This window comes from Melitaea cinxia, chromosome 23 (assembly GCF_905220565.1).
Source record: "Melitaea cinxia chromosome 23, ilMelCinx1.1, whole genome shotgun sequence".
NCBI classification, from domain to species: Eukaryota; Metazoa; Arthropoda; class Insecta; order Lepidoptera; family Nymphalidae; genus Melitaea; species Melitaea cinxia.
Genome location: NC_059416.1, coordinates 9,601,690 through 9,615,093, shown reverse-complemented (window position 1 = coordinate 9,615,093; position 13,404 = coordinate 9,601,690). Strand labels below are relative to the sequence as shown.

Sequence of the window (13,404 nt, the reverse complement as noted above, 5' to 3'; positions counted from 1 at the left end):
GGGCGTGTTCCACTAAAGACCCGCGCATGGATTGAAGTAAAACTTAATTCAATATGGATTCGTTTAGTGGAACGCACTGATTATTTCCCGATATAAAATAATGAATTATTAAGAATTTATTTGTTTTTATGATCGAAAAGTAGTGGTCAAACAAACTGTATAAAAATTAATTAAATTGAGCGACAAAAATAAAGATATCTAGTTAGGGGGTCAACTTAAAGGTGGAAATTTGTTTAATTAATAATAAATAAATAAAGGACGGACAAATAGTTTTTACATTCGAACAGTAACGAACAAACGACGAACAAATATTAAAAAAAAATTGTTAAATATGGAGCCAAATTCAATGAGCCGACGACTATAGTTTATCAAATCAATAGTAACTTTCGCAAACAGTGGCGCTGTCTATTGGGAGATTTATTAAGCGGTATGGTCTATTAAATGTTATACAAATTTTAATATTTTCGATGATAAAAGTGATTAGGCTATCAAAATAAGAAAAATGACTTGACATAATTTTCATAAATAATTAAAAACTTTTTTAATCAATAATGTGTAACGTGTTAATTTTTACGATGGCAACGACAGATGTCGATTTCTATTATGATAACACAAAATTTGAACGTCAAATTTTATTGTCGCAAAAATTTCAGTCATATTTTCGAAAAATATTACGTGATTTCAAAACAGTAGATGGTACTACAAATTTAATCGATATAACCCGCCGTGGTCGCCGTTCGAACCGGCTGCGGTTACTAAACCGTCGGTGCCAAAAGGTTTGCATAAATGAATGATGTCGTTGAGGTCGAAGGCCCTGGTGCTGGTCGAGGTGTTGCTGAGGGTACCACCGTTATTTGTGGTTGATGAATTATTGAAGATCAGCCTGGGGTTACCAGTGTCGACCGGTGAGGAGGTATCCTTGCTGTCGACGGTGACGACAGACCACGTCGATGCTAGTGACTCCAACCCGAACTTCTACGACGCCAACTTTTACAACGCATTCGTGTTAACACTCCTAAAATTCTTCGTCTGTTGTCTAGGTAAGTCGTTTTTACAACAATAGTAGAGCTATAAGATATTTTGCAATATAAAACTTTCAGTTTCCCAATTGATGTCGAAACCGTTTGCTTAGTGTCACAACGTACGAAAGATTTCAAAGAAATTTTAAAATTAACCATAATGTACGTTAAAAATAATGCAAATCAATTTTTAGTACAAATATTGATTTTACTAAATATTTACATAATTTTTTATTTAACATATGCTAGCACATAATTAATGGTATTTTCACAAATAAACATGTAAAAAATTCATAGAATAACAAATAATGAAAACTAAACATTTTATTTATTTAACCAAAAGTATAATCATATTTTTGAAATAGGTATGTACCTTTAATCGTATTGTTTGACCGGTAGTTAAACAAAGGCTGTAACAGAGTTCATTGACTCTTACAGTAAATTCTGACAGAGACTGAGCAAAGCCAACATAAATAAAAAACTAATTAATTTCAACTCTAAAATTAGAATTTAGATTTAGATATGATAAAATCCTATTAAAATGTTAATTTTACTAACCTGTAAAATGTCAAAGTTAATAATAGAATCAAGAATATAAAGCAGTATTTACTTAAATTCAGCTTGATACAGAATATTTAAAAATGTGTCAAGAAGATTTTTTTCTCACAAGAATTTATAATTTACCTACTTCTTGAGAATAGTACACAAATCAGAATATAAACTAATTTCGTCAACATAAAGACATTTTAATAACCCTAACTTAATCCCAATACAATATTTTGCTTAAAAATCGCATTACAAATGTATGACTTTATAAGAAACGTCAATAATTTTTTTACTATAATTGTTTTTTCACCAGCTCCTCAATTATTGATATAACGACAACTTGAAATATTTATTTATTTAATAATTTATTGCACACTTTGTAACTCCAATATACTTAACAGAATTCAAAGGCAGTGCTCATTAATATTGATTTAAGGCATCACATAATAGTGAGAGTGCAACTTTTTATTATTATCAAATTTTAAATTGGAATAACAATTATAAAAATAATGTTCAAAATTACTCATAGAAAACTTTTAATTTTTTTTTTTTTTTTATTAAAGTAATTTAACACAAGATAGATTTTTTTTAACTCAGATTATAACAAAGTGAACTATAATAATGTCCAATTTTTTATCTTAAGGAGTTCTTTTAGAATTTTTTTATGTGACAATATTATATCTATTTAAAAAAATCAATGACTGAAACAACTTTTTTAATTTTTTTTAAGGAACAGTAATTTTTTTATATACAAATTTAAAACCAGACATTATATTTCTTTAGTTAGTTATTATTTAGTGTCCCTAATTCTTCAACATCGATTTTGTAATGTACATACAATCAAAAACACATTACAATAGTAAATTAAGGTTGTTGTCGCACATGTTGCAACTCTCACCCTTGACCTTTATCATGTGTATTCTCGTTTTTGTCATTGATTTACCATCAAGATCTAAAAATAAGCAATAAATATATATCTGCCTCACTCTCAACAGTTCCCACTAGGATATACTTTGGAGTGGAGACACACAATACACAAACACACATGCCCAGACCACTGCAAATGTCTGTATGGTCGATACAAATGTATGCCATGTGTGACTGTTTCCACGAGGCGCTGCCACTAAAAAGTATCAATTTCCCTTCTACCTTGCTATGAATTTTAAGTAATATTTATTAAATCTAAATTAGACGTTATCTTAAAAATAAAAATATATCATTATTTTGTACAAGTGATATTTGTTTACTAAAAAATGATTAGACTTGTTATTTGATTGTGGCAATGACCCTGCTTTACGTGACCCAGGGTTATAATTTCTTTCTTTCTTGATAAGTAATGTATTAAAGACTTTTAAAACAGTAACTTTAGAGTTTCTTGCTTCTTTCGTGGTCTTTCTCAAAAGAATCTACATTCCAAATTGGATCCAATTCTGATAGTTCTACATGGAAAAAGGTACCCTATCCCGAGCCTATATCCAGCTGTGGGATATTAAGGCTGAAGCGAGTATCAAAATAGAACAAATGCTTTTGTTAATGTAGAGTAGAATTGTTTCCCTATAAATAATAATTAATGAATACTAAATATATACTTTGTATACTGTCAATTGAAAAGTTTTTCAACGCTCATAAAGCTTCAAGTGCCTATAACTATTTTTACCTAGACTTACAGCCTATTTAAATAACGAATTTATTGATTTTGTTAATTTATCAATTCAATATAACATTAAATCCATAATAACCCACATTTTCATGATTATAGAGATATTGAAATACGTAAATTCTTTATCATATATGTAGATTTAATATATAGATATGAGTTGATATAGTCAGTGGAATTCTCAAATCTACTTCAGTAATTTATTTTTTACCTTCCGTACCAGCTCTGTGAACCGGAATTGTGAAAAAACATCTTACAGCACTACGTTACAAATGTGTCGTACAAATTAATATATGTGTAAGTCTTTGTTGGTCTCCTTCATCAAAATTTATCTGCCAACTTGCACTGGAGAAGCGTTTTAGATTACCCTCCAACCTTTCCCGTACTGCGAGAAAGGAGCCTTTGCCTAGTTTTAGCTAGCATTAATCAATCAAAAAATCAGCCTCGGTGCCGTTACCCGATCGTACGCTTATCAGACATGGTCAGGTCAAATATGAATTTCTTCATATAAAAGTGTAATATGATTTGTCCCTCCTCTGTCACGGTACAAGGTCCAGTCATGAAACGGTGTAAACGAAATCGCCTATTTTAATTCCAGATAACTTCTGCGTGAATTTACCAAGTGTCTAAAAAAATTTAACTAATTTTTAGGACGTGCCTAGGCAAATAAAAAGGTGTCGGGTCTGTCGGTATTTTATCAGGTTTTTTTAAATTACACCGGCATGTTATTCTTCCCCCACTCACCACTCTAGTCCGAGACGATCAAAAATAGCTGACTAAATATTTATTATGGCTTATTTAAGTAAAAATGGATCTTCGAAATGTACGTAGCTTCCTTACGATCGCACCAAATTTTTTTATAGATTTTGTGTAACTCATTAACACAATCATTCTTAAATAAAAAAATAAATACTGATTCGCCTTTTTTAATTTATTTGTAATTTTAAACCTATTGTTATTAAAATAATAGAAAGCAATCGGAAGTATTTTGTAATACAACAATATAACATCGATTTTCCTGTGTGGCATTGATTCTCTAATACGGTATACATCAGTATATTTTGCAAATGTTCATCCGTAGGTCACTGAGCAACTAATACGAGGGGAGGTCAAAAAGTTCGCAGAATGACAAGGAATAATAATGAAATGAAACATTTAACTATTTTTCCTTTTCCCATCTGAGATTCTCAATTCGTTTTTTTTTTTTTTTTTTTTTAATTTACATCTCAATAAACCTTATCCTGAAAGTATCGAACACGTAAAGAATTTAACAAAACAGTGGCTGTTGCGCTGGCGGTCGCGAGTTCGATCCCCGCTCACGACAAACATTTGTGTTGGCTATATAGATGTTTGTCGTGGTCTTGGCGTTTGTGCTTGTGTATTGTGTGTGTTTCCGGACCCGGACACAGGAGAAAATTCTACTGGGGGTCGTTGAGTGTGAAGCGTTTATTTGTATTATTTATAATTACCCGATTTGGTGCTGTCATCCGCAGTTTATGCGCGTGCATAGATTTCAACTGTTTATTATATATTATCTTATATATAAAATTCTCGTGTCACAATGCTAGTTACCATACTCCTCCTCCAAATTTCGTATATCAGGTAGGTCTGAGAATCGGCCAACATCTATTTTTCATACCACTAAGTTATAAGGTCGGGGGTGTTAAGGGGGTTAATAACATATGCAAAAACTACGTTTGCGGGGTCAGCTAGTATATAAAGAAGACTGTGAACCGCTGTTCCACTCACGTTAATTTCAGGAAATGACGTACTGAAGCTATCATCAGTAAATGGACATCAACACAAAAAGAATTTTTGAAACTTACACAAAAATTACAATCTTAGTTATTTTCGTATGTCTTGCGCCTAATTAAAATTCATGAATTTTAAATGTCTTTTATAATGTATTCAGTTAATTTTAGTTTTTCTTATTTTAGTATACCTAATGTAACAGTTAATGTTTTTGTTTAAATTTATTCTTTAGATGTCCCATGCTCTTTCATATGAATTAAGAAATGAAAAAGAGACAAGAAAAATGTGAGTCGTCACGTAACGGCTGGCAGATGTGAAACATTTAATAAACATTTATTTTCTTAATATACAAAAATGTTTTATTCAAAAATTTCTTTAAAATCCGCTACGTAGCGATCTCTAGGTACCAGGCAACCATTTGCCGTAGAGGATATTATCCAGCTATAGTATATATTCTTAGGCAAAATAAGTAGACAAAATAATTTAAAAAATGAAATATAAACAAATTTATAGTGTGTATATACTTAGTGTGTCGTGTCACAGTTTGCTGTGAGGTTACGGCAGTAAAGAATATAGCCACCTCCTTTCTTCTCATGGGTGTCGTAAGAGGCGACTTAGGGATAACACAGTTTCACTATCACCTTGGAACTTAAAAAGCTGACCGATGGCGGGATAACCATCCAACTGCTGGCTTTGAAATACACAAGCCGAAAACTGAAAGCAGCGTCTTAGGTGCGACAAAGCCAGCCCTTCGGTCATCAATAGTAGGAAATATATCCACCGACCCGCATTAGAGCAACGTGGGTGGATTAAGCTCTGATCCTTCTCTTATATGGGGAAAGAGACCTATGCCCAGCTGTGGGATATTGCAGACTGAAGCGAGCGAACGAGCGATATTTTAGATTACTAACAAGCTATGATTATATTGTATTGTATATTATACTTAAAATATATTATTAGCCATAAAATACCGACTATTTCTACGATCCTCAAAATTCTATGGGGGTGTAATCTCGACCGCAACGATCAATCTCATTTGTCAACTCTATAGGATATAAGGATAGCCTTAGAAAAATCATGACTAGTGAAAAATATGAATCCATAATAATAAATATCTCATAGCAAAAATGTAGAAAATCATGTGGTTAATTAGTGGAGTTCTTCAAGCACTATATATTACACTGTAATTAAAATATGCGCATATTTATAAAATACAAATATATAGTAACAATGTAACACGTAGGTAACAGCTATTTCCATCGAGAATTTTTTTCCACTCTGAAGGGAAAAATGTACTGCACTCAGCTTTGGAATGGTTCTGCCAAGTACCAGCCGGAGCTTCTCGAGTCAATCGAGAGGCGAGCCACAAGAGGCTCATTGGTGATGATACTCTGATCGCTGCAAAGCTGCAAAGCTTGGATCATCGGCGTAGGGTGGTCGCTCTATCGGTTTTTTATCGGGTACACTTCGGAGAGTGTGCGCAGGAACTCCACGACCTGATTCCTCCCTGCCCCTTCCACCTTCGAACAACCAGACGCACTGCGTTACCTTATATGGTTGACATATCCATTATATGCACTAAGCGATTCGCTAGTACATTCTTGATGCGTACGGCTAAAGAATGGAACTCTCCAACGTCTGTGTTTCCGGATAGCTACAATCTGGGGATCTTTAATTCGCGAGTGAATAGGCTACTTCTAGGTAAGCGTTCTCCATCCTAGACCACATTCTCACTTAACATCAGGTGAATCGTAGTCCAACGCAAGCCTATCTAATTATAAAAATAAAATAAAAATGTGGGATATTTATTCGGATGTCAGCGTTGTGTCAGTCTCAAGAATCCGTATATGTCGTGACAAAACTAAAAGTACCTGTTTATGATTTATTAAATAACGTGATTTTTTTTATAGTTAGTTACTTTTCGTATAAATTCATGTACCTACATTATAAAAATAATATCAAAGATCCGTCTGAGTTCCTTAAAAAAGTAACGTACCCTGCTTACACCAGGGTCATCACAGACGCATTGTCATCCCTACTCCCGACCTACTTCAGGAAATATTATTAAATTTGTTTTACAAAAAAAAAACCTAGTTTGATAAAGCGGTACTAACTGAAATGTAAATCTTGGAAATAATTACGTCAACAAAAAGTTCATTTTCTAATAAAGACTCAAGTGCTATATAGGTTTGTAATAAATTATGTAGTATATTAAAGCTGTAGTAGTTTTTTTTTCATGAAAATAAATACCACAAAGCTTTCATTTTTCCGGGTATAAGCCTTGCGCTATTCCAGATTACAACCTATGTCAGTGTCAAATTTGTTCCAGTAGCAATGGAGGAATAGGTGTCTTTAACTTACACATACGGTCATTCGTTCCTAAGGTAGACAATATATGTTTTTTTAATTAATGTAAATATACATTATATTATGACCTTATACATACATAAATATTACATTGTAAAATAGAGATCAAAAGCATTTGAAGGTAGCTCGAACTAAATAAATATTGATTTTTAATTATCAAAGTCTACCTACACATTTGTATTCCAAATACCACGCATACAAAGTTGAGGGCAAAATAGCCAAACAATGAATGATTGGCGTTATATAATATTTATAATATATAAAATATTTTTAATCGACTTCAAAAAAAATGGAAGAGGTACTTAATTCGACTGCATTTTTTTATGTATGTTACCTCGTAACTTTTCACTAAGTGTATCGATTTTGATGATTCTTCTTTTTAATCGAAAGCTTGTCGTATAGTCTCATTTAAATTTTATCCAGATCTGACGAGTATTTTTTGAGTTATTTCCTAATAATGTGTGCATTGATTATTTTTCGACTTCCTACGTTGTATCGAGTACTTGTCGATGTAATTTGTAATCAGTTTTTTTTTTTTTTCATATGCTTACAAACACAATTATTAAGTAGTTTATACGAGTACAGTTGATTAAGTCAATTAATGCCTCATTTGAAAAGCGTTTTTTTAATTAATATTCAATCGAAATTAAACCGCTGTTGAATATTTTTCAGTATAATTTATTGGTATTTTCCATGACATCGACCATGTTCACAACACATTGTTGATAGATCTTATTTGAATTTTTTATCATCAGTTACATTAAACAGCTATGTTAGAGGATTAGGCTTGCTAATACATGGTTAGATTTTTAAAAATATTACAACTGTCTCTTTAAATTCCCAACAAATAAAATATAATTATGTGAGAGGGGTATACCTTTCTCCTACGTGGAGAAAGAGACCTATGCCCAGGAGGCTGAAACAATTTTAAAATTTGAAAATGATTACAATTCAATAATTTCTGTTCTGACCTCAGCATATGTTTTGACTTACGACTGCTTTCTAGGATCTGTAAAAATTGTATGTAAACGATTCAATATTTCGAGTAACGAATTCATAAAACCCGGTTCCTGTAATCAAAAAAAAAAAAACGAAATATTATTGAAATGATTCTAACGAAACTTCTTACGTCGATAGGTCGAGACTATAGTCATAGAGGAAGTCTGAGAGAATATAATAATACATGTGCTATATTTTTAAATATTATTATCATAAAGTCAATTAAATTTTGCAAATAAATCAGTGCAAGATTCCTCGTTGTTTTACATACATTAATTCATTATAATAAGTAAAGTAAGTAGTTTAGCATTTCCTTTAAAATTAAATATCTGTAACCCTATTATCATATCAATATCCGATGTTTCACATTCGTAATATCTCTGATTCAAACAGCGATGCTAATTAATACTATGCCAAAAAAGTCGACATGCGACTAAAACTGAAAAAAAATCTTACAAATATTTAACCAAACAATAGCTCGACAGAAAGCGTTAACGAAACTCGTGAAAGTAAAGGTAGAGAATAAGTTCTACAATCACTAAAAGTTTGAACATTACTAGAAAAATTAAATTTACGAATCCAATCTCTTTGGTCTGTCTCACCACGTGTCAACACGACGTGTTCAAAATTGAATTGTTCGTTATTAACACTAGAATCTTCTTCTTCTTTAAAGACTATGGCTCCATCAGCTTTACGCCGATGATTTTGCCAATGACAAGTGCTGAAAGTGTATTGAAGTCTGGAGACAGGGTCTGTTTTTGACAGTGCAATAGTGGGCTAAGCCGCTTAAGCTGCGGTTAGGTGCAAATATTTGACATAAATAAAAATTAAATTATAATTTTATACCATTGATTCTAATAAACTTAGCTAAGACAGCAGAAAAAGAAGGTGGCACTAAAGTTAGAAGAAAACAAACATTAACCGACCGCGGAAACATTAGAATCGTCGTAATCTGCTTAATTTGGCAAATGTAGATGCCAAGAAATCCTTCCCAAACTACATTTGTAGCTCTATGTAATAGAAATTGATTTAAACAATAGCTTGTAATTTCATATATTATTTTGACACTGAGATTCTCATTGTTGCCGCTTTTTAAACCGATCCCGAAAATCCGATCCGATCCGATCCCGAGGCTCCTTTGGTCATTCCGGTTCGGATCCAGATCCGGTCGGGATCCGGCTGGATTGAAAACTACACCGAATTGCAATCCTTACTCTCGACACGCCAGAAGAATCGGAAATGCGGGCAAAACCGCGAAGCATCAGTCAGTCGGTGATAGATAGTCGGTGATCTTGATAACAATGTAAGATAAGAAACCAGATCGTTAAATAACATTATGTAATTAAATATATTTTTTTTATAAAAAAATATTATTAAATAAAATATTTTTAATACATACATAGCAATCTATGTATGTACCTTAAACGATTTCAGATATTTATAGATCACAAATTTAGTATCAAGGCTATTTTGTCGTAGCTGAACTTGGAATATTAATGAGAAATATTCTATAATGACTACTAGACACTGAGATAAAGTCCAACAGTTTGTATATAAAATGAGAGTTATCTCAAATTCAAACAATACAATAAAATGTGTTTAGTAATAGATAGCTCGTTATTAACACATGAGTTTTGTGTTGTACATTAGTGCCATATTCTATTTTTCGTACATATGTATGTCGGTTTTTCAGTCAAAATCAACAGTCATTTGGAACTTATACGTATACATGTTTACGGTTAAATTTTATTTATCTTATGAAGCTGAAGAGTTTGCTTAAACGCACTGATCTGCTGGTTCGAATTTAAAAATTCTTTTTCACGCTACGACCAATAGGAGCTGAGCATTCATAAGAAATGTTGCGATAACGGAAAAAACATTATATTTTGAGAACTTCCGTTGCGTGAGCTGCGTAAACAGTTAAGCCTACCCAGAAATAGGATACGGAAAGGGTATTTTCCGTGGTGATTGCCTGAGCCCCCTATGGTTCTGCTTATTCTTAAACCCTCTAAGCACCCTGCTTGAGCATTCGGGGACATGCTTAGAGTTTCGAAAAAAAAAGTACTAAATTCTCCCACCGTCTTTACATGGATGACCTCGATTTGCTGGCACCTATGCTGCACGCCTACAGGAATTACTGAAAATCATATAATAGGATGCAGCTTGGAGTGGATCGATCGTGCATGTAGACAGAGGTGACTCAATCGGTGCAGCTTAGTCTCGAATTCACATCTTTCAAGACCCTTTCCGAAGCTAAATCTTACTATCTGGGTATGTCGAAAAGCCCTCGCAACAACGATGTCTACCTACATTTGGTTTCAATGTTAATTTGATGTGTTAATTAAATATTGAAGTCTATTGAAATATTGGTTTTGTAGTCTTGAATCCGTTCCATCCGTTATTCCGCTGTTTTGCTGCAGTAACATACAGACAATAAGTAAAAAATTTAACCGTTATTATTTTAGAAAAAAATATAATCATATTAAATTTTTGACTGCACAGCAACTTGCGTTGAACGTTTTTGTTAGAGGGGATATTATAATGGATCATAATTAAAACATTAGTGAAAGTTTAATCTTGATTTTACTTTATTTTGATTTTTTTTAATAATTTATTGTTATAAGTAGGTACATACAATATAGAAATTATCACAAAAACGTAATTAATACCAAACTACTTATTTCGCCTGAATCTTTATTTTTGTGCATCGATAAATAGATTTACTCCATAATAAAGTAGCTGTAGATACCGATAATATGTAATTAAAATTATCGTAAATTTCGACTTATGTATGTCAAAACAGAAGAATTTTATTTTAATTTTTATGATAAATTAATATTTGAAAAAAAAAAACTCAAAAATCATACACTACAAGCTTAAAATAATGTATTTGAATTTAATTAGGTTAATAAAAAAGTTATTAACGTAATAAAATATATTTAAAGCTTCGTAGGATGTGTTAAGAAAAGATAAGTAAAATGAGTTTTTCTTTCTATTTCAGGATGTATGTCAGCACTCTGCATATTCGTGCTATACACGAAGCACCTCATCATCGTGTACCTCTATCTGATGTCAATAGGAATAGTGTTCGTCTCCTACTGGACGAATGTTTCTGCCATTAAGCAAATACAGGCGCTCACACTGGCCGCGACGTCTTCACAACCTTCGAGCATATTAGAAGACTTCCTAAATTTAAACGTGAAGAATTTACTTGACCTCGAAGGACCTGGAATACTCGTCATACAAAATTTTGCAATACAATTCATACTGGCTGTCTTATTTCGGAACGTTCATCTGGGACCGCGAAATGCCACGGTGGAAAAGCTTATACCAATGAGTTTCATGGCGCCGTCGTTTTTAGCTATGTTACCGGTACCGCCTAATCTCTTGCATCATTCTCCAGTTTTTGCTGCCCTATTACCCTTGTGTCTCGTCAAATATGTTCTCTGGACCTCCGGGTATGATGTAATACAAGTGATGTACGGCGGATACCAACATGGGAGGCTGTTCGTCAGTCACAACGGATTATCAGCATTAGTTGAAACGGAATGGATGCGATTGAATGTACCGTGTGTCCTGAGAGTTTTTTGGGTGATGCGTGTCGCGGAACACGCCATCTTACTGTTAATGGAAAACTACGATGAAGACGCTGAAGAAGGATTGAAAGTCTCCACTCTGCTGGCAGTCCAGTCGCTCGCTTCGATGGCAAAATCGTTGTTAGTAACAGGATGTGAGACCATAACCGCGGTGCTCGGCATGACGTCAGTCATCTCATTTTTCTGTCACTACATTGGGAATTTCTTCCAGTGGATTTTGCTAACAGATGAAGAGGAGGACAAAAGTATCGGCACAGTTTCTGCGATACTGTTCTACATATTAGCCTTGCAGACGGGATTGACGTCTCTAAACCCTGACAAAAGATTCATTCGACTGTGCAGGAATTTCTGTTTGCTGTTCACGGCTCTACTGCACTTCCTGCACAATATCGTGAACCCTATGTTGATGTCTTTAAGCGCATCGCACAATCCTAGCACTCATAGACACGTGAGAGCACTTGGGGTTTGTGCTTTCCTGATCATATTTCCAATATCGCTGCTCGTTTACTTATGGTCTCAGCATTCTATATCAACGTGGCTCTTAGCAGTGAGCGCATTTAGCATAGAAGTAATAGTCAAAGTAATAGTCAGTCTTATGATATACTCCTTATTCCTTTTCGACGCTTACAGAAGCACCTTCTGGGAGCAATTGGACGATTACGTGTATTACATCCGAGCTTTCGGTAACACGATTGAATTTTGCTTCGGGATTTTCCTGTTCTTCAACGGAGCATGGATATTGCTTTTCGAATCGGGAGGTGCCATACGAGCGGCTATGATGTGCATACACGCGTACTTCAATATCTGGTGTGAAGCGAGGGCGGGATGGTCCGTTTTTATGAAGCGGCGGACGGCCGTGAATAAAATTAATTCCTTAAAAGAGGCCTCAGCGCAACAGCTCCATCGTCTAGACGATGTGTGTGCCATTTGCTACCAAGAGATGCACTCGGCGAAGATAACTCGCTGCAATCACTTTTTCCACGGCGTGTGTTTGCGCAAGTGGCTCTACGTACAGGACCGCTGCCCGCTATGTCATGACATTCTGTATAAGATAGACAACGACCCGAGCAAGGAAAGCTCCGAGGCCGGCAACGAAGAGAACAGCAATAACCAGAACCTTGAAGACGAGCCCGATTTACTGCTCAACGAAGGCATAAGGTGACTGATCGATCAAGAATTGCAACGCTTAGATTAAATCAAGAGTTTGATTTATTCAGTGGATATTTTTTTTTAATTATTTTGTATAGTAAGTTATTATGTTTTTGTAATATTTTTGAATCAGTTCGGTACTGTGATTTATAGTTTAAATTCTGTCTCGTGATGAATGGGTTTTCGTATTCAGTGTGAATTTTAGGGTTAAGTATTGTAGGTGTCCTATACGCTTGGATTGTCGACGCGCCGTTACCGTTTCCTATATTATATGTTCCGAAGTTTTCGAGTAAAAATCGCTAGTTCAAGTAACATGAAA

General features: G+C 33.9%; 1 protein-coding gene across 1 annotated transcript; it reads left to right on the top strand.

Annotated features, from left to right (window-relative positions):
• The first annotated feature begins 599 nt into the window (after positions 1-599).
• LOC123665253 (protein TRC8 homolog) lies at positions 600-13,404 on the top strand. The gene is made up of 2 exons (XM_045599582.1): positions 600-1,040; positions 11,342-13,404. The coding sequence occupies exons 1-2, from the start codon at positions 791-793 to the stop codon at positions 13,096-13,098; spliced, it is 2,007 nt and encodes a 668-aa protein (XP_045455538.1). The 5' UTR covers positions 600-790; the 3' UTR covers positions 13,099-13,404.

What these genes read in the sequence shown, in the direction of transcription:
- LOC123665253 (XM_045599582.1), top strand. Translation starts at nt 791, where the DNA reads ATGATGTCGTTGAGGTCGAAGGCCCTGGTGCTGGTCGAGGTGTTGCTG. An exon ending in ATTCTTCGTCTGTTGTCTAG is followed by an intron (nt 1,041 to 11,341) that starts GTAAGTCGTTTT and finishes TTTCTATTTCAG; the next exon opens with GATGTATGTCAGCACTCTGC.